This window comes from Antechinus flavipes, chromosome 3 (assembly GCF_016432865.1).
Source record: "Antechinus flavipes isolate AdamAnt ecotype Samford, QLD, Australia chromosome 3, AdamAnt_v2, whole genome shotgun sequence".
Taxonomy (NCBI): domain Eukaryota; kingdom Metazoa; phylum Chordata; class Mammalia; order Dasyuromorphia; family Dasyuridae; genus Antechinus; species Antechinus flavipes.
The window spans coordinates 631,044,949-631,070,267 of NC_067400.1; the positions used below are offsets into that span (position 1 = coordinate 631,044,949).

Consider the following 25,319-nt stretch of genomic DNA (forward strand, 5'->3'; position numbering starts at 1 on the left):
ATATGGAGCCCAAGTTTGAATGGAATAAGAAGATGAGAAAGCTGGGACTTTTTGTGGAAGAATGTGACCTGCAAAGATGCATGAAGGATGGTCCCTGTTCCTTGACTTTGAGGGAAATCCATGACTCTAACATTGAAGTAGATAACTCAAAATCTGACTGTGAATTAGATGAAAGTAGAAAGAGATTCAGGCTATCTTCTTTTCTAAATCACTATAAGAAAATGAATTCAGGGAATAACTGTCTTCTGGATAGTGAATATCAGAAATGTTTTCCTGAACAGGTAGAGCTTTTTGATTCTCAGGAGAAACCTGCTGAAATTCTAATAAATCCAGATAATCAATGGGAAATGACCTTCAGCACGAGTTCAGATCTCACTAGACATCAGAAAAATGATAATGGGAAAATGTTTTGTGTTGGTAGTCAACGTGGAAAGGCTTTGAGTCAGATCACTAAGCTCATTATTCAGCAGGCAATTCAAAGCACAAAGCAACCTGAAGAATATAATGAATGTGAAACAATCTCATCCCATCATTCATCTCTTCCTTTCCAATCTAGAATTGACCCTGAAATGAAAAAAACTTCATTGAGTGAGTGTGGGAAGGCCTATGTTTGGAACTCAGACCTTGATAGATCTCAGAAGATTCATCCTGGAGAATTTTATAAATATAATGAAAGTGGGAAGGTCTTCACACAGCGATTCTTTCTAGCTGTTCCTGAGGGAGTCCACACTGATGAGCAGCTTTTTGAATGTAATCACTGTGGAAAGACTTTTGCATCTAGTTCCACTCTTAGTAAGCATCAGAAAATCCACACTGGAGAGAAACCTTATAAGTGTAATCAATGTGGAAAGGCTTTCAGATTCCATTATATGCTTACAGCACATCAGAGAATTCATACTGGAGAGAAACCTTATAAATGTATTCATTGTGAAAAGACTTTCACCTGCAAGGGAGATCTTAGTAAACATCAGAAAATCCACACTGGAGAGAAACCTTTTAAATGTAGTCAATGTGTAAAGGCTTTCAGATTCAATTATTTGCTTGCAGAACATCAGAGAATTCACACTGGAGAGAAACCTTATAAATGTAATCAATGTGGGAAAGGTTTCATAGCTAAAGCTGGATTTGCTATACATCAGAGAATCCACACAGGAGAAAAGCCTTATAAATGTAATCAATGTGGAAAGGCTTTCACACAGAGTTCCAGTCTTGCCATACATCAGAGAATCCACACTGGAGAGAAACCTTTTAAATGTAATCATTGTGGAAAGGGTTTCATAAGTAATTATAGGCTTGTAGAACATCAGAGAATCCACAGTGGAGAAAAACGTTACAAATGTAATCAATGTGGAAAGGCTTTCATAACTAGAGCTGGTCTTGTTGTACATTGGAGAATCCACACAGGGGAAAAGCCTTATAAATGTAATCATTGTGGAAAGGCTTTCACATGCAAGGGAGATCTTAGTAAACATCAGAAAATCCACAGTGGAGAGAAACCTTTTAAATGTAGTCAATGTGGAAGGGCTTTTAGATTCAATTATGTGCTTGCAGAACATCAGAGAATTCACACTGGAGAGAAACATTATAAATGTAATCAATGTGAAAAGGCTTTTATAACTAGAACCAGTCTTACTGAACATCAGAGACTCCACACAGGACAAAAGCCTTTTAAATGTAATCAGTGTGGAAAGGCTTTTATAGCTAGAGCTGGTCTTGCTTTACACCAGAGAATCCACACTGGAGAAAAGCTATATAAATGTAATCATTGTGGAAAGGCTTTTATAACCAGAGCCAGTCTCACTTTACATCAGAGAATCAATACAGTAGAAAAGCCTTACAAATGTAATAAATGTGGAAAGGCTTTCAAATGTAATTACAAGCTTGTAGAACATCAGAGAATCCACACAGGAGAAAAGCCTTATAAATGTTATCAATGTGAAAAAGCCTTTACAAACAGGTCCCTCCTCTTTACACATCAGAAAATCCACACTGGTGAGAAACCGTTTGAATGTAATCAGTGTGGAAAGGCTTTTACACGAAATACAAATCTTACAATACATCAGAGAATTCACACTGGAGAGAAACCTTATAAATGTAATCAATGTGGCAAGGCTTTTCTACGTAATTGCAGGCTTGCAGAACACCAGAGAATCCACACAGGGGAAAAGCCTTATAAATGTAATCATTGTGGAAAAGCTTTCACATGCAGTGCCAATCTTGCTTTACATCAGAGAATCCACACTGGAGAGAAACCTTTTAAGTGTAATCAATGTGGAAAGAGTTTTAGATGCAATTACAAGCTTGTTGAACATCAGAGAAACCACACAGGAGAAAAGCCGTACAAATGTAATCAATGTGGAAAGGCTTTCATAACGAGAGCCAGTCTTACTTTACATCAGAGAATTCACACAGGAGAAAAGCCTTATAAATGTAATAAATGTGGAAAGGCTTTCACACAGAGTGCCAGTCTTGCTGAACATCAGAGAATCCACACTGGAGAGAAACCTTTTAAATGTAATCAATGTGGAAAGGCTTTCATACGTAATTGCAGGCTTGCAGAACATCAAAGAATCCACACAGGAGAAAAGCCTTTTAAATGTAATCAATGTGGGAAAGCTTTTACACGCAAGACGAATCTTACAACACATGAGAGAATCCATACAGGAGAGAAACCTTTTAAATGTAATCAATGTGGAAAAGCTTTCATACGCAATTGTAGGCTTGCTGAACATCAGAGAATCCACACAGGAGAGAAAACCTTATAAATTTAATATGGAAAGGCATTCATATATAATTGCAGGCTTGCAGAACATCAGAGAATCCACATGACGAAAAGCTTTCACAAACAATTCCATTCTTGCTTTACACCAGAGAATCCACACAGGAGAGAAAACCTTATGAATGTAAACAATGTGGAAAGGCTTTCAGACAGAGTTCCAAGTCTTGCTTTACATCAGAGAGTCCATACAGGAGAAAAGCCATATAATTGTAATCAGTGTGAATAAGCTTATAGAAGGAGGTTCTTGCTTGTTGAACATCAGAGAATCCACACTGGAGAGAAACCTTTTAAATGTAATCCATTTGGAAAGAATTTCAGAAGAAATTACAAGCTTGAAGAACATCAGAGAATCCACACAGGAGGGATGCCCTATAAATGTATTCAATGTGGAAAGGCTTTTTATAAAGAAAGCCAGTCTTGCTTTACACCAGGAAATCCACACTGGGGAGAAATCTTGTAAATGCAATCAATGAGGAAAAACTTTCAGCAAAGTCAGGGGCCCAAGGCCAAGTTGACACCAAATACTTAATGCCAGCACAAAGAAAACTCTATTCTACTGGCAGAGTGCACATGCAGGAGGCAGTGCCCCTTGGCATTTCTTTGCTTCCATTGTGGGTACCCCAGACATCAGGTCACAGTGGGTAAAGGCTGGAAAGAAAGCTCACTGGGGGATTAGGCTGAGATCCAGAGAGTCTGACCCTGAAATACCCCCACTGAACACAGAGTAGTTATCAACTGGAGGGTCATGGAGAGGTGGGGCCATGCTTTCTATATTGTATTTCATGAGATCACCAAAGAGCCCCCTGTGCTGCTCACAGAAGCTCCCTCACCCCAAAGGAAAGAAAGGATGACACATTATGCTTGACACCTTGAGTCCCCTGCCATGTTCACTGCCATCCTGACTGGCTGCCTCCCTGCCTTTGGCCGTACCCCTGGGGTTGTGAACAAGTCTGGGCCAAAATTCTTCCCAGCTCTGACTGGCTGGTATCTGACAGACTCTGGCATAAAAATTTGGACCCATGATGTTTTCCGTCCTGCAGCTACTGAGAACCACAGTGTGTGACATTGTGAGCCGTGGGTCAGGGCCCTAGATTTTGTGCAGGAGCCACATGCAGCTGCCTCTGGAAAAGAGCACTGAACTCCCTGAGGGTCTGGTCATCGGCCTTGGCAGGCTAGAGCTACAGGCCAGAAGCTCTCTTCCTGTGGAGTCGACCAAGCTCCCTTCAGCTCCACCAGGTGTAATGTCAGTATGGGAGGGCTTGTCTGCCCATCGCGGGTGGCCAGGGGTTATCACCACATATCTAGTCCTTGCTGGAGGGAAACACAAAGAGATGACTACCCCAGCCCCCAACCCAGTGAAAATCAAGCTCATTCTCCCATCTGATTTTTTTCTCATCTTTTCCCTTTTTGATCTGATTTTTCTTGTGCAGCAAAATAACTGTGCAAAGATGTATAGAAGAATTGCACATTTAATACATATTGGATTACTTGTTGAGGGAGTGGGGCAAGGGAGGGAAAACATTTAGAACACAAGGTTTTGTAAGAGTGAATGCTGGAAATTATCCATACATATGGTTTGAAAATAAAAAAATCTTAATAAAAAATAATCATTCCAGATATTGTATTATGCAGTGTGACAGAGGATTTCTTACCTCTTGGAAGACCGTCCTGCTTGATAAAAAGTAGCTAGTTAACATCAGTCCAGATGTTGGAGAGGAGGGTGGGGCAGAGGAGGTACAGGTATTGTATATGGAAATGATGTGATAATTTAAAAAAAAAGTTACTTTTATTTCTTCTGCCCTCATTTGCATAATTGTCCAAGTCTAAATTGCCTCCTGCCCCCAACAAGGATGGACAGGAAAACTTCCCTAAAATACTTCCCTGGAATATTATGGGATTGGTGCCAGTAACTGGGGGACTGGAGGAGAGTTTCCTGTTTCCTGATTTAAGACCAGTTCATATAACAGTGTGCACATTAAAGAGACTTCAAGAAAATGAATTTCAGACACCTGCTTTCTGCAGTGGTTTAGTCTGTTTAGATGATCATTTCTCAGGGTTTTTTTGAACCCACTTGGTGACTCCCAATTGGTAATCCTTAATGCTTTTCCTTTAGGATGCTGGTTTAGAGGAAAATATAAGCCATGGAGCAATTATCATGGTATTCAAATAATCTTGCTACCCTTAGTGGTCCATGTCATAAAGTACTAAATTTCCAAGCCTCATCAATTAAGTAGAGGAAACTGAAGCAGAAAAAGGATTTGTCCACTCACATGACCTCTATGAGCATCAGAGTGAGCAGTCATTAAGAGCCTAAAGAAAGACTGAAAAGGATTTCCATTTGAAGTGACAATCATGTTGGGAAAATAAAAGCTGGAAAAATATCTTACTATGAAGTGCTTCTCCCTATGGAATCAAGGAGAAGGGCTATGTTCTCCCACTAAGGTTTGAGAGTCGTGGAGGCAAAAGAGGGAGGGTGATGTGAAATTCCTGCTAACCAGAAGTGTCCCCAGAGGTATGTTGAGAAAATTCTAGAATGAGTTTGTGAGAAGCCAGCAAACCCTGTGTATTCTGGAGAGAGGAAGGGAAAACATTCCCAGTCATCACTGAGAGAGAGCAAAGAAAAACAAGATCCTAGGTAATTTCCTGAAAAGCTGAAGTTGTCTTATTTAGGTGAAAGCATGAAGAGTATTCTTAAGAGATAGTAATCACTGGGAAGAGAATTGAAATATTGAAAATGTATTCTTTTGAGCTCCCTATCACAACTTTTCCCACCGAGTGACTTCTCTTATCGGAAGTGTGGTATCAGAAATATACTGACCCCAGCCTCCATTCAAATTCAACCAGTTTTTCCTTAAAAGTTCTTCCTTGACCATTCTCAAGACTTTGATTCCCTGTATAGAGCTTGTTCACACGTGGTTGCTTTTGTCATTGTCTTCTTCATTAGACTATGTTGATAATAGGTAGACTTTGGCTTTTCCATAGTGCTTAGCACTGTGTCTGGCACATAATTGTCCTTAATAGATGTATATTAATTGATTGCTCAACTGACAAAGAAAAAAATCAAGGAAGGATCATTGGCAAAACTCTAGGCAGTTTTGTCCATCTCCTTCACTTCTCCCCCTAAAGACCAAGGACTTTTGCTTATCCTCACTCTGGCTGATTCTGAGGCCTCCGGGGAGCCAGCCTAGACTTCATGTTTGGTGCCCAACATATGAACCAAGGACCCTAATTTCATTGAAGAAGTCCCTGGTGACCAGGAAATATGAGCAAATTGCTTCTGCTGCTATCAAAGCATGGGGTTTTATCCCAGGTTAACAGGACAAAGGAGAGGCCTTCACAAAAATAACACAAGGGCCAAATGAACCCTTTGTTGATTTTGTGGGACGTTTGCAGACAGCTATCATACGAACTATTGGTGAAAATGCAGCAAAAGAAATTATAAGGCAACTTGCTAAAGAAAATGCTATTGAGGTTTGTAGAAGAACTAGGACTATACAAGGATGCTCCTTTAAAGGAGATCATGAATTCGGGCTCTCAATCTCTTCCACTGATCTCCTAGCTGAAGCTCCAAGAGCTTCTTATATATTGTCTCTTAAAGGTGTGAACCCAAAGGTTGACTCCTCCTCTGAGAGTGGGTTTGTGGGAGGTGTAACTTGTGAATCTCCTGGACTTGTGAACTCTAATGTGTGAGCTAATGTGTGAACTCTCAAAGGTGTAAACCTAAGCACACAAGCATTGTTTCCATCAACTCCAGTGAGTCAACACCTTGTTTCAAGTTCTGGCCCATAACAACTGATTACATTTATAAGGTCTCTCCTCAGTGTGGATTATTTGATGTCATAAGACTAGCGGTCTCTTGGAAAGCCTTTCCAACATGATTACATTCAAAAGCTTTCTCTCCAGTATTCTTTGATTCTTTGGTATGCAGGAAGAATGGAAAGGAATATGAAAGCCTTTCCACTATGAAGAAATAAATAAGGCTTCTCTCTACTATGGATTTTCATATGGTCTCTTATGGCCAATCAGGAATTATCTGTAATAGACAACTCTCTGAACATTTAATACATTTATGAGACACCTCTCCAGGATGAGCCTTCTCTGAGCTAGCAAGAGCTGTGTTCCAACCAAAGGCTTTCCCACACTGATCATATCCATATCTTTTTATTCCAGCATGGTAAAGAAGAGATGAGTGATAGGATGAGGTTGCTTCACATACATTATATTCATCAGATTCCTTTCTAATATGAATTTGCTGATGAATAATGAGATTAAAGTTCTGATTTGACAGCCTTCTCATCTTTATTACTTACTGAAATCATTTCTTCAGTATCATTTCCTGATGTCCATTGAGGTCTGAACTTCACTTCACAGCTATATCTCATTGATTTCCTGGGTACATTCGCTCTGCCTCTTAAGTGAAGCATTTCTTGTATTCATTATCCTGAAGATAATCACTTTATAAGATCATTTTCTTACAATGATTTTGGATAAAGGACCATTTGACTATCTATCTAATTTCATCCAATTCACAATCACTCTTTGGATATCTATGTACTTTGAGATTAAAATCATGCCTTTCTCTCAAATTGAAGGCACAGAGACCATTATTCATGAATCTTTGCAGGTCATGTTCTTCCACAAAAATTCCCAGCTTTTAAACTCATCTCATTTCCTTTGAACCCAGTTTCTACAGCTGAAGAAAACAAACATACACACACACACACACACACACACACACACACACACACACACACACACACACATATATATAAACAAATAGCAATGTTACTTAAGAATCATTGCAGGTTGTTACCAAACTAAATATACAAAACTTCATAGTTGTTCTCTTAGAGCAAACAATGGCATTTAACAGACCAAGTAATTTTTTTTTTAATTTTATTTTATTTAATAATAACTTTGTATTGACAGAATCCATGCCAGGATCATTTTTATACAACATTATCCCTTGCAATTGCTTACCAAAATCAGGCCCAGATTTCCAATCGAATGAAAATTCACTTTGGAGGCAGAAGGAATTTGGAATTTCCTGAAAAGGATCTGGCATCTCCCTAAGACCAATGGGGAGATATGCTTCCCAGGAGGGCCTGAGACTGGAATCTTCCTTCTTTACAGAACAAAAGGAAACACAGTTTCAGAATGTTAATTTTACAGATCAAAAGGGGACAGTTTTTAGAGAGTTTACCCACTTTATTTCTCCCTCCTTAAGCAGTTACCACCCAAATTCATTGGGGGAATAAGGGGCAAAGATCTCAGACTTCTGTAGCTACTTCAAGCTGGCAAGAGTTGTAAAGATACTGGAGACGAGGGGTGTTTCAAGCCAGGAGGAGAGGTGTGAGATCTGAAAACAGCAGCAGGGCATCTAATTGTGTGTTCCAATCAGCCTTCCCATGCAGTTGAAAATTTGCAATTTGAGCGAATCCTGAGATTACAAATCTCAGGAATGGATTAAAAGTGGGGTGTCATTCAGGGGTGAGATGGTGACATTTGGGAATGGGGGTCCCATCTGTGGATTGCCTTAAGAATGCTGATAGTAGCCTACCCCACTGCTCACAGAGCTTCCTAGCTGAAAGTAATTAAGAAGGTAATTACTGGTAGGAGCATGGAATGCCGATCAGAAAAGTAGGAGAGAAAAAGTTAGGAGCAAAAAGTCCTCATCCTTAGTAAAAGTGTTAATAAAACAGTCTGACAGTTTCATTCAAGCCAGCTGGTTGACTGTGGACATTTTAACTGTAGGGATGCCATCAATTCAATAACGTCTAAAGAGGAATGGAATATGACCTAAGATCAATGGTTAATAGCTTCAACAGTGGTTGATGATGGTGGGTAGAGAACTTTATGAAACAGTTCAGTCCATCTCTTCCATTATCACATGCTGATCACTAATCAATGTAGCTCCATCAGCATTGGGCAGCTTAGATAGGTCTTTGGTCCATAAATAGTTTTCAGGGCATCATAAAAGAGCTTCGGATTGTTACATTCAATATAAAAATGAACTTTATCTGCCTTTATTTACTGGGCCCAAAATCCAATATGTCTGCAACCTTTGCTTAAACTTTTGGGAGAGTTAAACACTGCCTTCCTAGAGCTGCATGATCTAAATTACTTGTAATTTTGTAAATCTTGTAGAGTTCTCATTTTTCATTTAATATCTTCTGAATTTCCCCTTTATTTTCATCAAACCAATTTAGATGTTTACTTTTTTCCAGATGAGTAAATGTGGTACTATCAAACAAATCTCTGAAAGCTATCTGCTCCTTATCTGCTTTACAATTTTCAATTGTGTGTTGGTTCAGTTTTCTCTCTAATTTAGCAAAGAACTGTTTCAGCACAAAGAAGACTCTAATCTACTGGCAACAAGTATTTGACAGTCATCTTGGCCTTGGGATCCTGCCTTTGCTGAATGTGTATATTTCATGGGAGAATGCAGCGGGAGAGAACTCTGAAAAAGTATACCTGAATCACAGCATGGTGCTTATGCCTGCACATGCTCAATGAGGTATAGTGAGGTAATCATACTGAAGGATGTAAGGGCTAAGGGAGGGACATAGAGCTCTTGGCCACAGAGCTCTTGGCCATAGCGCTCAGGGACACCTCTCAGCCAGAAAAGACTTAAGGCTCCAAACTCAAGAGTCAAGACTCCATCTTTGACCTGCCACCTAGTGGCTCTCCTGCCTCCTTCACTTCTCCATCTAAAGGCCAAGAACTCTGGCTGATCCTGAGGTCCTCCATAGAGCTAGCCGAGACATTACATTCTGTCACCCAAGGCAGACTAAGAACCTACACTCAGCAGTTCAACTAACAAGATCCTAAGGTCAGTGGAGAAGTCCCTGTGACCGGGAAATAGGGTGAGTATAAAAATAGATAAACAGAAAACTTTGGTAAGGGCTAAACTGAACAAGTAAATTAATTGACTAATTTAGATAGAATTGTCATTTTTATTACATTAGCTCAACGTATCCTTGAGTAACTGATATTTTTCCATTTGTTTAGATCTGACTTTATCTGTGTGAAAGTGCTTTGTGATTTTCTTGAAGTTCCTGGCTTTGTCTTGGCAGGTAGACATCCAAATATTTTGTTTTGTCTACAATTATTTTAAATGGAATTTCTCTTTCTACTTCTTACTGCTGGGCTTTGTCAGTAATATGTAGAAATTCTCATGATTTATGTGGGTTTACTTTATATGCTGCATTAAGCCGTTAATTGTTTCAAGCAGATTTTTGGATCACTGTCTAGAATTCTCTAAGGAAACCATCATATCATCTACAAAATGTGACACTTTTATCTCCTCATTGTCTATTTTAATATCTTTAATTTCTTTTTCTTTTCTTATTGCTAGAAGTGAAATTTCTAATACAATATTGAATAATAGTGGTGATAATGGACATCCTTGTTTCACCCCTGCTTTTATTGGGAATGTGTCTAGCTTCTATTACAAATAATGCCTGATGATGGTTTTAGAAAGATGCTGCTTATCATTTTAAGGAAAACTCCATTTATTCTTATGCTCTCTAGTGTCTTTAAATAGGAGTGGATGATGTACTTTGTCAAAAGTTTTTTCTGCATCTATTGAGATCATCATATGATTTCTATTAGTTTTGTTATTGATATATTCAGCTGTGGCAATAATTAATCTTATATTGAGCCAGCCCTGCATTCTTGACATAAATCTCATTTGGTCATAGTGTGTTATCTTGCTGATAACTTGTTCTAATTTCTGTGCTACTATTATAGTTATATATTATACTAATATAGTTATTCTATATAGAATACATATTCTATAAAGAAATATAGAATAATATTTCAATATTCATGAGAGAGGTTGGTCTGTAATTTTCTTTCTCTGATCTGGCTCTTACTGGTTTAGATATGAGCACCATATTTGTGTCCTAGAAAGAACTTGCAGAACTCCTTTGTCTATTTTTCCAAATAGTTTACATAGTATTTGAACTAATTTTCTTAGGGAGTTAGGATCACAGGATAAAATAGTCAATAACTATAGCAATCTAGTGTTTGACAAGCCCCAGCTTTAAAGCTCCATGGATTATATTTTCCTCTAAATCAGCTTCCTAAAAGAAAAGGGTTAAAATTACCAGGTGGGAGTCACCAAATGGTTTAAGAGAAAACTGAGAAACAGACTAAATCACTGCAGAAAGTAAATGTCTACAATTGGTTTTCTTGAAGTCTCCTTAATGTGCCCACTCTTATTTGAACTGCTCTTAAATTAGGGAAAAGGGAACTCTCCTCCAGTCCCCCAAGTATTGGCACCAATTCCATAATATTCCAGAGAAGATTCTAAAGTTTTCCTGTTGATTCATGTTGAGGGCAGAAGGCAATTTAAGCTTGGACGATTACACAAAAGAGGGCAGAAGATACAAAGGGATTTTTTTTTTTAGAAAGGATTACATCATTTCTATGTACAACAATATTTATACCTCCTCTATCTCATTCTCCTCTCCCACATCTGGACTGATGTTAACTAGCTGCTTCTTATCGAGCAGGACAGGCTTCCTACAGGCAAGAAACCCTCTGTCCCACTGCATTATACAGTATCTGGAATGATTATTTTTATTAATTAAGGCCTTTTCTTGTCAAACTATGTGTATGAATAATTTTGAACATTCACCCTTACAAAACCTTGTGTTCTAAATGTTTTCTGTCCCTTGCCCCAGCCCCTCAGCGAGTAATCCAATATGTGTTAAATGTGCAATTCTTCCATACATATTTCCACAATTATTTGGCTGCACAAGAAAAATGAGATCAAAAAGGGAAAAAGATGAGAAAGGAAACAAAATACAAACAAACAACAAAAAAGTGAAAACAGGATGTTGTTATCCAAGCTCAATTCCCACAAGGCTCTCTCTGGGGGCAGATGGCTCTCTCCATCACAAGACCATTGGAACTGGCCTAAAGAGAGCGCGGCCATCAGAAGGATTATTTTTTTAATGTACAATTAAAATCCTCAAGCTGAATTGTACAAGTCACATGGTCCCCCTCCAAAAAGCTGGCCCATGTGATCCCTTGTGTGGGGGAGGGGATGGAATTAGCCTGTCAAGAGTTTTGAAAAAAAAACCCCAAACCAGGAGGAGTCCATTTAGATCCATTTGTGCTTCAGCAGCCCCCGCTTCCTGATCCCCATGTGCTGGAAAGAGCAGGAGAGGCAGAAGGAGGGGATTTGTCCTCAGGTGGGGGAAGGAGCTTGATTTTCACCGGGTTGGGGGCTGGGGCGGTCATCCCTTTGTGCTTCCCTCCAGCAAGTCCTGGGTATGGGGTGATGACCCCCGGCCACCCGGGATGGGCAGACAAGCCTCCCATACTGACCTCGCACCTGGTGGAGCTGAAGGGAGCTTGGTGGACTCCACAGGCAGAGAGCTGCTGGGCTCCAGCTCTAGCCCGAGGCTTCCTCTTTGGGCACTTTTGCCCCCAGCCTCTGGCCCCCCGGGCAGAATGCCTCCTACTGACGTCACCCCGCGGCTGTCCCTCCGCTCCTGAGCCGCGGGGCATGCTGGGAGTTCCCTGGGGTGCAGGCGCCGCTTCCTGGGTCCCAGGTTTATTTCTGTTCTTACTTCAGTGGGGCAGGAGGGCAGCTGTGCGCAGGCGCGGCCTGGGACTTCCGCCTTCCTCGGTAAGGCTCCTCCTCTTCCTCACCAGTTGGGGGCCGGTCTTGTGGCAGAGTCCCCAGAGTTGGTGCACGTGTCCCGGCCCCGAGCGGGGGTGCGCGTGCAGGAGAGGGGAGCAGAAGTGCGGTAGCTGTGAGTGGGGGCGTGTAACGGAGCTGCGTGTGCGCGTGGGCGCGGGTGTACGTGGGGCCTTAGCTGTCAGTGATTTCCCTGCTCGGGCTGAGATGGGGGCGGGGCGGGCCCTGCGGAACCCAACGAGCCCCTCCCCCACGAGCCCCCGGTATCGCGCGGTCCCCTCGCCAGTTGCCAGGGGCCCTTTGCACACTTTGGGGGGGGGATTCTGTAGTTTCACGTCGTTTGCCTCAGTTTCCTACAGTGCAAAAAAGGGCTGAGAGCAGCCCCTTCCCCCCATGAGATCCCTTGTGTAAAGCACTAAATACAGGGCCTGGGATGCAGGAAGCGCCCCCTACATGCAGCTCTTAGTGCGAACTTTGCCCAGTCCTTCTGTTTGTTGGGAGAAGGGGGGGGGGGGGGGGGGGGGGGGGGGGGGGGTGGGGGGGTGTCCTTGGCGGGAGGGGGAGGGGGACTGGGGCTCCCATCCAGCTCTGCTCCTTGACTCGGTGCCATCCTGGTGATCTTGGGACGTCTGTGGGTTTCTGGGGCCTTTGGCAGAAACTGAGGCAGGCAGGGTCAGCGTCACACTGGCCTTCCAAGGATTCCGAGGAAGGCCTTGTGATCTTGACATAACGGGGCTCATGCTCCCAGGGATGCCCCTTCCTGCAGTGTGTAGGAGATCTTAGTGTGCAATGCTGGGGGTTCTAGGAGGGCCTCCCTGCCCCCACAGGTGATATTCCTTTGCTTCCATTTCTCTGAACTGAGATCTCTCTGTTTCCTTTTCTGTGATCCCTGGGGCCTCCCTCTCTGAGCTGGAGTTTCTCTGCCTCTTTCTCTGACCTGACTTCTCTCTGCCTCCTTTTTGAGGTCTCTGGGCCTCCTCGTGGGGAGCAGCCGCCCCCCACCTCCCCGCCCTCAGAGCTCTCTCTCTCTCATTGTGGGCAGGTCAGCACCAGCCCGGGAAGGGAAGCCTCAGACCCCGGCCTCCCTCCCTGGGGCCCCTCTCCCTCCCCCGCCCGGCCGGCAGAGCGCCCAAGCCCGGAACCAGAGACATGGCCCCCGGCAGCCGGAGCCCCTCGTCCCAGGTGAGTGCGGCCCCTGCCCGGGGGGAGCCCAGGGATATTCCTCCTGTCAGAGGGAGGGGCCCCGGCAGGGCCGGCAGCGGGGCAGGAATCTCCCCCCTGGCGCTGCCCATTTCCTGCCCCTCAGGCGGCTCCCAGGGCTCTGAGTCCCTCTGCTTTGCCAGGTCTCGGGTCCCATCAGTGAGCCCTGAGAATGTGGCTCCCGGGTGCCAAGCACTGTGCCCACCCCCGGGGGGAGGGGACAAAGGGAGGTTACAGGCTAAGGGTCCCTGCCCTCCCTGAGCTCTCAGTCCAGTTTGTAACAAACATCTCATCAAGGGGGTCCCCACCAGCTCTGTACAGTGTAGACTTCTCAGAGAGAAGGTGCCACCTGTTTGGGGACCTGGAAAGGCTCTTTTTTCAGGAGGTGAGACTTTCACTGAGACGGGAAGGAGACCGGGAGGCCCAGGGGGGAGGGAGGACATTCCCAGCAGGAGAGGAGGCCCTGGGAGCCGGTTATGGGATGGAGGGTCTTGTCAAGGCTCAGCCAGAGCCCGGGGTCCAGGAGGAGGAGGGGAAGAAGGTGGGAGAAGCCTGGCCCGGCTTTGGGGGCTGGTTCTGTGGCATCTGCCATGGGCCGGGAGCCCTGGAAATAGGATCTCCTTTAACCTCATTGTGAGAATTGTCGGGGTTCTTGCTGGGGACGCCCTGAGACAGGGAGAGGAGGATCCGGCCAGAGACTAAGCTGTCAGTTATGTGTCCACTCAGGAGGGTGACGTTTTCCAGGGGAGGGGGAGGGACGTGTGGCTCACACGGCCACGGGGGTCAGACACAGACTCTCCTCCTGAGCCTCAAAGCTTCTCCTTTGCCTCCGTTAGGTTTTGTCTTGTACCCAGACTCACAAAAAGTTCTGGGTGACATGTTTAGAGCCCAAGAAAAGAAAATGAGACATTATACGGAAAAGAACAAAAGATGTGGGTTTGTACACTTAGAGTTTGAAAGTCTGCTACAGAGGTTTTTCCCATAACTCCACACACTAGTCCAAGGACAACTATAGCTGCTTGAATAGTTCTAAAGTGACTCAACATTTGCCGAGAGCTTTATGAAGGAGAATGATCGCCCAGGAAATGGGTCTACAAGTGTTCTTAAAGGGATTGGCGGAAGGAACATAAATGGAGGGAACTTTGCATGTATTGATTTACATGCCAGTGTAAGAATCAAGTGAATTACTTAAGCCTGCTTAAAAATTCACATTTAAAAAGCCCATTTCTCTGTGTAAGTGGGTGGCGCAGGGAATAGAGCACCAGTCTTGAAGTCAGGAGGACCTGAGTTCAAATCTGGCCTCAAACATTTAACACTTCCTGTTTTAGTTATGACCCTGACTAACTGTAGTTAGTATGACCCTGAGCAAATCACTTAACTCCAATTGTCTCAGTGGGGAGGGGAAAAAAATGCCCATTTCCTAGATGAAAGCCTCAGTGACATATGTTGGGATATGAGTGCAAATGATGTGATTGTGTTTCCCAGAGTTCAAGGAGGAAAGAGATTGGGAGGGGGAGACATCAAATGGACCAAAAAAAGCAAGGGGGCGGGGGGAGATGGTGAGGTCTAGTTCCATTGAGAAGTCTCCACAGCAGGAGAGCAAGGCCTCTGGAGGAGCTGAGGGAAGCAGGAGCAAACACAGCCCTACAATTCTTTTTCATGAGGAAACAGAAGAGGCTCTTGTGACTTCTGTGCGCAAAGACCTTCCTGAGAGGGTCCAGGAGACCCGTTTTGCCTCAGTCCTGAGCCCCCAGGCTCCTCCTCTTTCTCCACTCATACTCATGGCCAAGATAAAACTTTGACAGTAGACTCTTTTCTGCTAGTAGAAATGGATCATGGGAAAATTAAGATTCTGGAAGATATGTCATCCCCCTCTTTTGATCTAGTTTTATGAAACGGAGTTTGTCCTAAACTAAATCATAAGTTTTCATTGAAAGTCCCATGTGTTCTCTAGGGATACTATGATGTTTGACTTTCTATGAGTACATCATCCCTTAATGGAAAAAATCTTTAAAAATTGGGCATTAATGCAACATGTCTTGGATCAGAATGACTGTTCTGTTTTCTGAGTGCAACAATCTATAGTGTCATATTGCTAAGTGGTTAAATGATTTTCTTTCTTATAATAACCAGGATTGCTTTCAACTGAATGAATTTTATTTGATTGTGAATAAGTTTATGACACTTATAGGATTATGATTCTAATGATTATTTTCTGCTAGATGGTCATTTAAAAATAGTTCTTTGAATCTGATCCGATGATGTCCTTAGGAGCAACTCCTCTTGAAACCTAGATTTTGAGAAATGAAGAATTACATTTTTGTAATATTTATTAATTAACATTTACTAATTTATGCATACAATTAGGTCAATTTTGCTTTAAAATTAATAGTAATAAAAATAGCTTTCTATCAGGATATGAACTAAGGCAACTATCAATTCTTTTTGTTGTAAGACGTTCTTTGGCCTTTAGCAGGGAGCTGCCTTGGCACAAACTTCAGAACCTTGACGCAGTGTCTATAGAATGTAATGAAGTGGTTTAGGAAAATTCTCCAATTCCACCTGGCATGGAAGCTACTCAGTTAAGTCTCAACCCAACTGAGGCTTTATTCAGTTGCTCACAAATTTAATACTAGACAGAAAGGAAGCTAAAAGTGAAATATGCATGAGAAGTAGATGAGTCAGATGTTTTCAAGAAAATCAAAATGGCAAAAAAAAAAAAAAAAAGTGAGATTTTTATATGCAAGGAAGAGAATTTCTCCTAATAAAAACTTCTAAAAAAGTCAATCTTATCATTCTGTTGGAAATTAAAAGAAAATGAAATGGAAAAGCATCACCTGCCAAGTGCATTTCCCAAGCACAGTTCCTATATGCAACACATTAGAAAATAAGCGATTCCTTCTAGCATGTCAAAGTGTTTGCAGATTTGGGCACTCTCTTGTATAATAGCTATCAAACTGGCTTTTTAATTCTCTTGATTTCTGATCCTCAATATTCTTGTGTTCTTACATGATGTTGAAATCATTTCTTTTGCAGAAATAAACTATATATGTCTTTCTTATGCATTTGCTCATTCTCCAACCCCCACTGATAAAATATTACATTTTAAGAAAGGAAAGAAACTCCTTTCCCCATGGAGTTGCTCTTTTTTTTCCCAATAATTCAGTTTTGAAGTGAATGAATCCATTCCATTAACAAGTCAAGCCAAGTGTAAAACAAAGACAGCAGATGTTTGTCCATGACCCATCCTGCCCAGTGTCATATCAGCCCCTCAATGTAAACATAGAGAATGCTTGACGTGGCTGGAAGCAGTTTCATACTACACTGTCATGGACATATTGGCAGTAATATATCTCTGGGAATCTTTTCTTGCTTTCATCAGGTTAGGAATATTTCATGCTTTTAGGTAATTTATCAAATCTTTTTTTCTTTCTTCTTTCCTCAGTGATGAATGTTCAGGTTCTGTTGACCCAAGAATACAAAGTCCTTGTCAACTTCTCCCAAACTCTTCGTGGAATTTCCTTAACATGTCACTTATGACACTTTTAATGGGGAGAGATTTTCCCTCCCCTTCTCTCTTTCTCTTACACACATTCTCTTACTTCACCTACATTTCCCCTCCTTTCATCAAGACAAGCGTTATATAGTAAGAAATCTTTTAATATTCCAAGGTGAGTTTTACTTCAAACAGAAAAGGCATTTCTCAGTATCCCATTGGGCTCTGAATGCCTCTGAATGTTGCAAAGTGTTGGCTATGACAATCATAAAGCTCAGGTGAATTTTGGTAGACAAATCCCAACTCTGGTTCAGTTTCCTCTTCTCAATTAATGAAGGTTGGAATAGATAAATTCTGGAGTTTCAGCTTAAAATCTTGTGACTTTTGATGGTTTAGGAGTTGGTGACCTTCAAGGATGTGATGGTGGACTTCACTGAGGAGGAGTGGAGGCTCTTGGATCCTTCTGAGAAGGAGCTATACAAGGAGGTCATGCTGGAGAATGTCCAAAATCTGCTGTCCCTGGGTAAGGACTATTTCTTTTCTTCATTTTATTTGTCAGGCCAAATACAGCATGAACAGGAGAGAATGGGTGCACACTCTGGTGCATCTCAGCCTTAGGTGATGGGTCCTCTGGGTGCTCCAACTCTCCATCTACTTTTTTCTTTCCTTGTATCCTTATTAAATTGAATCATTCCTTCCAGTTCAATAGCTGGAGACATAGATGATCAGGGTTCATTGCCAGGAAAAACAAGATTTCTGTTTGACTGATTCTTAATATCTCATTGAGTCATTTACTTCCATTTGTTGAAATCTATTTTTTAATGAATTTCTTCCTTCCCTTAGCATTTTTTATCTCTTTTTGAATTTGCTGAATTGATCTATTAAATGACTTGTTTTGTTCGTTGGATTTTTTTTCCCCCCCTTTCAACTATTCTATTTTTTAGGGAGTTCTCTTTTCAGTTTCACCAGTGCTGTTTTTCAAGGAGTTCTTCTCTTTTTCCATCTTACCAAATCTGTTTTTAAGAGGAGTTGTTTTCTTGGGACCCTTTCTGTTTCTTTAGCCATTCCTCAATTGATGGGCATCTATTTATTTTCCTATTCTTTGCCACACAAAAAAAGGTTCTACGTATATTTTTTACACTATGGTCTTTTTCCCTCATTTATGATTTCTTTGGTATTCAGACCCAGTGGGGTTACTGCTGAATCATAGGATTTGCAGAGTTTTATATCCCTTTGGGCCTAATCCCAAATTACTCTCCAAAATGATTGGATCTGGTCACAATTCCACCAATAGTGGATTAGCATCTCACTTTCCCTTCATTCCTTCCAACATTCTTTATTATCTTTTTTTTAATCTGAGACATTATGGTAGATGTGACGTGGTAATACCCATGGTCTCCTGAAAATGCTATAGAAGCGTTTAGCCTATCTCTCCAGGATCCTGTTGGTGTCACTGATCAATGTGGCTCCATAAGCACTGAGTATTTCAGGTTCACCCTATTAGGTCTTTGGCCTATAAATAGCTTTCAGGCATCATAAAAGCAGTCCCCACAAACCTGAATTTTATGTGGCCTCTTACTGAGCCCAGAATTCTGAATCTTTCTCAAGTTTTGTTTGCACTTAGCTTTTGGTGGATTTAAATGCTAGCTTTTTCAATGATTGAAGCAACTTATTTGCAGGCCCTGTAGAGTTCTGAGTTTTTGTTTAATACCATCTGAATTTCCCCACCTTTGCATCATGCCAGTTTGGATATTTCCAAGTATTGTAGTCCAGATTTATAACTGGGGTACTCTCTGACAAATCTCTAAAAGCAGCTCAGTCCTTTTCAGCTATAATGTTGCAAACTCTGTTGTCTCCAAGTTAGAAATGAATTGTTCTCCCATGGAGAATCACTTTAATCTGTTGATAGTGAATTTGGCTGTTATCTTGCCCCGTGGCTGCCCCTTCTGTTAAAAGATTAGTACTCTACTGTGTCCATCTCCTAGGTCACTTTCATATCTTGTAGATCTCTTCTCCTTAAAGAGAAAAAGTCTAATAAATGCCAGTTTTTGCTGCAAGAATATATTTATGAACTTTTACTCTTTTGAGGTTAGTAAAGAGAAAGGCATGAGCTATTTAAGTCTTACATCGTCATTGATTTTGTTTTCATTTATTTGTGTATATCTTTTTTGTGTCTCTGTGTTTGATGTTTTGTTTTCTTCAGATGTAGAGCTCAACTTTGAATGGAATGAGATGACTAGAAAGCTGGGAATTTTTGTGGAAGAACGTGACCTGCGAAGATTCCTGAAGGATGGTCCCTGTGCCTTGACTTTGAGGGAAATCCATGCCTCTAAAATCCAAGTAGATAATCCAAAGACTGACTGTGAATTGGATGAAAGTAGAAAGAGATTCAAGCAATCATCTTTCCTAAATCACTATAACAAAATGAATTCAGGGAGTAACTATCTTCTAGATAGTGAATATCAGAAATATTTTCCTGAACAGGCAGAGCTCTTTGATTCCCAGGAGAAGCCTGCTGAAATACTAATGAATCCAGATAATCAATGGGAAATGGCCTTCAGCAAGAGTTCAGACCTCACTAGACATCAGAAAAATGATAATGGGGAAATGTTTTCTGTGGGTAGTCAAGGTGGAAAGGCCTTGAGTCAGACCTCTAAGCTCATTACTCAGCAGGCAATTCACATAAGAAAGGAACCTGATGAGTATAAAGAAGGTCAAGCAATGTCATCCCATAATTCATCTCTTCCTTACCAATCTAGAATTGACCCCAGAATGAAAAAACCTTTATTTGGTGAGTATGGGATGACCTATAGTTGGAATTCAGACTTTGATAGATCTCAGAAGATTCATCCTGGAGAGTTTTATAAATATAATGAAGATGGGAAGATCTTCACACACCGATTCTTTCTAGTTGTACCTAAGGGAATCCACACTGGTGAGAAACCTTTTGAATGCAATCACTGTGGAAAGCTTTTTGCATCTAGTTCCACTCTTAGTAAGCATCAGAGGATCCACACAGGAGAAAAGCCTTATAAATGTAATCAGTGTGGAAAGGCTTTCAGATTCCATTATGTGCTTGCAGAACATCAGAGAATCCACACAGGAGAGAAACCTTATAAATGTATTCATTGTGGAAAGGCTTTCACCCAGACTGCAGGTCTTGCTTTACATCAGAGAATCCACACTGGTGAGAAACATTTTAAATGTAATCAATGTGGAAAGGCTTTCACACGGAGTGCCAGTCTTGCTGAACATCAGAGAATCCACACAGGAGAAAAGCCTTATAACTGTATTCAATGTGGAAAGGTTTTCATGACAAGAGCCAGTCTTGCTTTACATCTGAAAATCCACACTGGAGAAAAACCTTATAAATGTAATCAATGTGGAAAGGCTTTTATAAAGAGAGCCAGTCTTGCTATACATCAGAGAATCCACACAGGAGAAAAGCCTTATAAATGTAATCAATGTGGAAAGGCTTTCACATGCAAGGGAGATCTTAGCAGACATCAGAAAATCCATTCTGGAGAGAAACCTTTTAAATGTAATCAGTGTGGCAAAGCTTTCATAAGAAATTACATGCTTGCAGAACATGAGAGAATCCACACAGGAGAAAAGCCTTATAAATGTATTCATTGTGGAAAGGCTTTTATAACAAGAGCCAATCTTGCTTTACACCAGGGAATCCATACTGGAGAAAAACCTTATAAATGTAATCAGTGTGGAGAGGGTTTCAGAAGAAATTACATGGTTGCAGAACATCAGAGAATCCACACAGGAGAAAAGCCTTATAAATGTATTCATTGTGGAAAGGCTTTCATAACAAGAGCCAGTCTTGTGTTACATCAGAGAATCCACACTGGAGAAAAACCTTATAAATGTAATCAATGTGGAAAGGCTTTCAGAAGAAATAAGAAGCTTGCAGAACATCAGAGAATCCACACAGGAGAAAAGCCTTATAAATGTAATCAATGTGGAAAGGCCTTCAGATGTAATTACAAGCTTGCAGAACATCAGAGAATCCACACAGGAGAAAAGCCTTATAAATGTAATCAATGTGGAAAGGCTTTCACAAACAGTTCCAATCTTGCTTTACACCAAAGAATCCACACTGGAGAAAAACCTTTTAAATGTAATCAATGTGGAAAGGCCTTCACATGCAAGGGAGATCTTGGCAAACATCAGAAAATCCACACAGGAGAGAAACCTTTTGAATGTAATCAATGTGGAAAGGCTTTCAGATTCAATTATGTGCTTGCAGAACATCAGAGAATTCACACTGGAGAGAAACCTTATAAATGTAATCAATGTGAAAAGGCTTTCATAGCTAGAGCTGGTCTTGCTTTACATCAGAGACTCCATACAGGAGAAAAACCTTATAAATGTAATCAATGTGGAAAGGCTTTCACACAGAGTGCCAGTCTTGCTTTACATCAAAGAATCCATACTGGAGAGAAACCTTTTAAATGTAATCAATGTGGAAAGGCTTTCATAAGTAATTATAGGCTTTCTGAACATCAGAGAATCCACACTGGAGAGAAACGTTATAAATGTAATCAATGTGGAAAGGCTTTCATAAGTAATTACAGGCTTGCAGAACATCAGAGAGTCCACACTGGAGAAAAGCCTTATAAATGTATTCATTGTGGAAAGGCTTTCACATGCAGTGCCAATCTTGCTTTACACCAGAGAATCCACACAGGAGAAAAGCCTTATAAATGTAATCATTGTGGAAAGGCATTCAGACGTAAGTACAAGCTTACAGAACATCAGAGAATCCACACTGGAGAGAAACCTTATACATGTAATCAATGTGGGAAAGCTTTTACACGAAAGACGAATCTTACAACACATCAGAGAATCCACACAGGAGAGAAAACCATATAAATATAATCAATGTGGAAAGGCCTTTTATTCTTTCTTTACATCAGAGAATCCATATAGGAGAAAAGCCTTACGATAATCAATATGGAAAGGCTTTCACATGCAAGGGAGATTGTTATGGGCTAGAACTCTACTTGAAACAAAGGATTCTTACAAGGTACTAAGTCAATGGAACTGATAGAGACATTGGTTATTTGATTTAGCATGGTTCAGTGTGATTGATTTAATCCTACAAAGAGATGTTATAGACCAAATTTGAAACAAAGTACTAAGTGGAATTGAGGAGATAATGGATAAATCTAGTTTAGCATTGATTTAATTCTACAACAAATAATGATTTCCTAGTGATATAACAATTGATTTTTACTTGGTGTGGTGCATATAAGCTAGAAGCTCTCAGGACCAGAAAAGACAAGCGCACTAGAAGCTCTCAGATGCTGAGACAGATTGATTCCATCATCCACCTTTGTGATGGCTGGAGGCTGAAGCACAAACCTTTGGATATGGGGAGATTCAGAAGCCAGAGAAGGTGGGCAGGAGCTCAAGCTCTCAAAATCAAGGAGAGATAGGCCTCTATGAAAGCCAACCAGGCCCCAGGCAAGGAGACAAGACTTTGAAAGAGACAATAAAGGATTTGGAATTTAACATCTGGCTGCACTTGTGGTGATTACTGAATTGAAAGGAAGGCTTCCTCCAGAGACTTCAAGAAAACCTCAACAGAGAACATTACATTTTAAAGAGAACATTACAAGAGATCTTAGCAAACATCAGAGAATCCACATGGGGGAGATACCTTTTGAATGTAATCAGTGTAGAAAGGCTTTTACATACAGTGCCTGTCTTGTAAGACACAAGAGAATTCATATTGGAAAGAAACCTTTTGAAAGTATTCAGTGTGGAAAGACTTTTGCACATAAGTGAAATCTTGTTGAACATCAAAGAATGCACACTAAAGAGACATTTTGAATGTAGTCAGTGAGGAAAGGATTTCACACAGATTCTTTCCAGCTGCACATCAGAGAATCAACCCTGGAGAGAAAGCTTATAAATGAATTTCATGTGGAAAGGCATTCAGCTAGAAATCCAATATTGGCAAACATCAGAAAGTTCACATTTAGGAGAAGCATTATGATAATAATAAACATGAAATGATTTCGCAAAGACTTCCCATTTGGCTGTATATGAGACAGTCTATACTGGCAAGAAAACTTATAAATGTATTCAATGAGGAAAGGCTTCCAGATAAATAGTCCTGCTCAACATCACAGTAGCCACGCTGGAGAGAAGTGCTTTGAATGTGTTCAATGTGGAACAATTTCAATCTGAGCTCCAATCTTGATAAATATTAGAAATGATAGGATAGAAAATACTTAGCTCCCTAAGAATCTCCTCTAAAACAAAAAAATAATTGCCTCAACATTCATTTTGAGCAGCAAAAGTGGCCAAAACTTTAGAAGTGTTCCAGACCTTAACAGGATCTTAGGGAGGACCTCATCTCCCTAGGTAGAGATTTGCCCCAAATGAATTCTTAGGCACTATAGGCAGCCTCTGCTAAATTAAGCAAGAGCAAGTCCTGGGGGTGACTGGATTGGCCTGGGATTTTAGTCTCCAAAGCTTTTACCTCTGGCACAATGAAGGGCAGGGTCAGGTAATTTAAGGAGAAGAACAAAGGGTCCTGTTCTAGAGAAAACTTCTCAGATGAAGATCTCATATCTCACACTCAAAGAGACAGGAACAGGTAGTTTCTGATGAAGAAATTAAAACTTTACAGCCATATGAGAAAGTATTCCAACTTATTATTGATTAAGGAAATGCAAATCAAAAACCCCATTTTGATATCATGTTTGGAACACCAATACATTGTTGCTGAAATTATGAAGTGATCCATTTAACTTGGAGAACAATCTGTAATTGAGACAAAAGAATTATAAAACTGTTTCACTCCAAAATACGCTATAAGGTCTGTTTGCCAAGATATATATATATGTTTTTTTGGTTGGAAGTTTGGGATTTTTTACAGTTATTCTATATACTTTAATGACAATAATAATTCACCCAGAGCCAATAATAAACACATAATTAGCAAACAAGGCAATCCCAATTATTAACCACAAGAGTTTCAGAATAGTTCAGTCCATCTGTCAATCCTGTACTTCTCTAAAGCATGAAATTCACTTTTTAAAAAAAAAATAACTTTTTATTGACAGAACCCATGCCAGGGTAATTTTTTACAACATTATCCCTTGCACTCACTTCTGTTGCGATTTTTCCCCTCCCTCCCTCCCCCCCCCCCCCTTCCCCAGATGTCAAGCAGGCCTATACATGTTAAATACTGTTAAACAGTATATCCTAGATACAATATATGTGTGCAGAACCAAACAGTTCTCTTGTTGCACAGGGACAATTGGACTCAGAAGGTATAAATAACCCGGGAAGAAAAACAAAATTGCAAACAGCTTACACTCATTTCCCAGTATTCCTTCTCTGGGTGTAGCTGATTCTGTCCATCATTGATCAATTGAAATTGAATTAGATCTTCTCTTTGTCAAAGAAATCCACTTCCGTCAGAATACATCTTCATATAGTATTGTTGAAGTATATAATGATCTCGTTCTGCTCATTTCACTTAGCATCAGTTCATGTAGTCTCTCTAAGCCTTTCTGTATTCACCTGCTGGTAATTTCTTAAATTTATATGTTTAAAAGATTGATAGCACCTTTCTTTTTGGGTGACAGAGCTAGAGACTGTGGGGATGCCATCAATTAATAAATGGCTAAAGAGGAATGGAATACAACTAAAAGTAATGGTTAATATCTTCAACAGTGGTTGATGTGTTCAGCCCATCTCTTCCATTATCACATCCTTATCACTAATCAATGTAGCTACATTAGCATTTGGCAGCTTAGATAGGTCTTTTCCTGTCAGTCTTCTAGTTATCATAAAATAACTTTGGATTGTTACATTCAATGTAAAAATGAAACTTATCTGCCTTTATTTACTGTGCCCAGAATCCAACATGTCTGTAACCCTTCCTTAAACTTTTGGAAGAATTTAATATGCATGATCTAAATTACTTGTAATCTTGTAGAGTTCTCATTATTCATTTAATACCTTCTGAATTTCCCCATTATTTTCATCAAACCAATTTGGATGTTTACCTTTTCCCCAGATGAATAAACCTGATACTATCCATCAAATCTCTGAAAACTGACTATTCCTTATCTGCTCTACAACTTTCACTTATGTTTTGGCTCAGTTTTCCCTCTAAAAAAACTATTCTAACACAAAGAAGACTCGAATACACTGGC

General features: G+C 40.7%; 3 protein-coding genes across 9 annotated transcripts in view; all 3 read left to right on the top strand.

Annotated features, from left to right (window-relative positions):
• The window catches only part of LOC127556769 (zinc finger protein 665-like), a 572,139-nt gene that overhangs the window by 529,853 nt on the left and 16,967 nt on the right, over nucleotides 1-25,319 (top strand). The window lies entirely within an intron of this gene.
• The window catches only part of LOC127556748 (zinc finger protein ZFP2-like), a 605,234-nt gene that overhangs the window by 440,055 nt on the left and 139,860 nt on the right, over nucleotides 1-25,319 (top strand). For 3 of the 6 annotated variants that reach the window (XM_051990145.1, XM_051990142.1, XM_051990144.1), the window contains exon 2: nucleotides 13,477-13,616. The exons of 1 other annotated variant lie outside the window; for it this stretch is intronic. Coding sequence is in view for 1 of the 5 variants with exons in the window: in XM_051990139.1 (XP_051846099.1) it covers nucleotides 1-2,765 (2,765 nt within the window). In the remaining 4 variants the exon portion in view is untranslated. Of the gene's footprint in view, nucleotides 4,404-12,459; nucleotides 12,550-13,476; nucleotides 13,617-25,319 lie in introns of those variants that run through there. 2 more of the 6 variants (XM_051990146.1, XM_051990139.1) reach the window with 2 other exon arrangements.
• LOC127553466 (zinc finger protein 271-like) lies at nucleotides 3,889-25,218 on the top strand. The gene is made up of 7 exons (XM_051984182.1): nucleotides 3,889-4,026; nucleotides 12,449-12,543; nucleotides 13,477-13,616; nucleotides 13,741-13,793; nucleotides 14,017-14,175; nucleotides 17,527-17,653; nucleotides 19,334-25,218. Exons 1-7 carry the CDS (start codon nucleotides 3,889-3,891, stop codon nucleotides 22,012-22,014), a joined length of 3,393 nt encoding a protein of 1,130 aa, XP_051840142.1. The 3' UTR covers nucleotides 22,015-25,218.

What these genes read in the sequence shown, in the direction of transcription:
- LOC127553466 (XM_051984182.1), top strand. Translation starts at nt 3,889, where the DNA reads ATGCAGCTGCCTCTGGAAAAGAGCACTGAACTCCCTGAGGGTCTGGTC. An exon ending in GAGAGGGGAGCAGAAGTGCG is followed by an intron (nt 12,544 to 13,476) that starts GTAGCTGTGAGT and finishes CATTGTGGGCAG; the next exon opens with GTCAGCACCAGCCCGGGAAG. An exon ending in CCAAAATCTGCTGTCCCTGG is followed by an intron (nt 17,654 to 19,333) that starts GTAAGGACTATT and finishes TGTTTTCTTCAG; the next exon opens with ATGTAGAGCTCAACTTTGAA.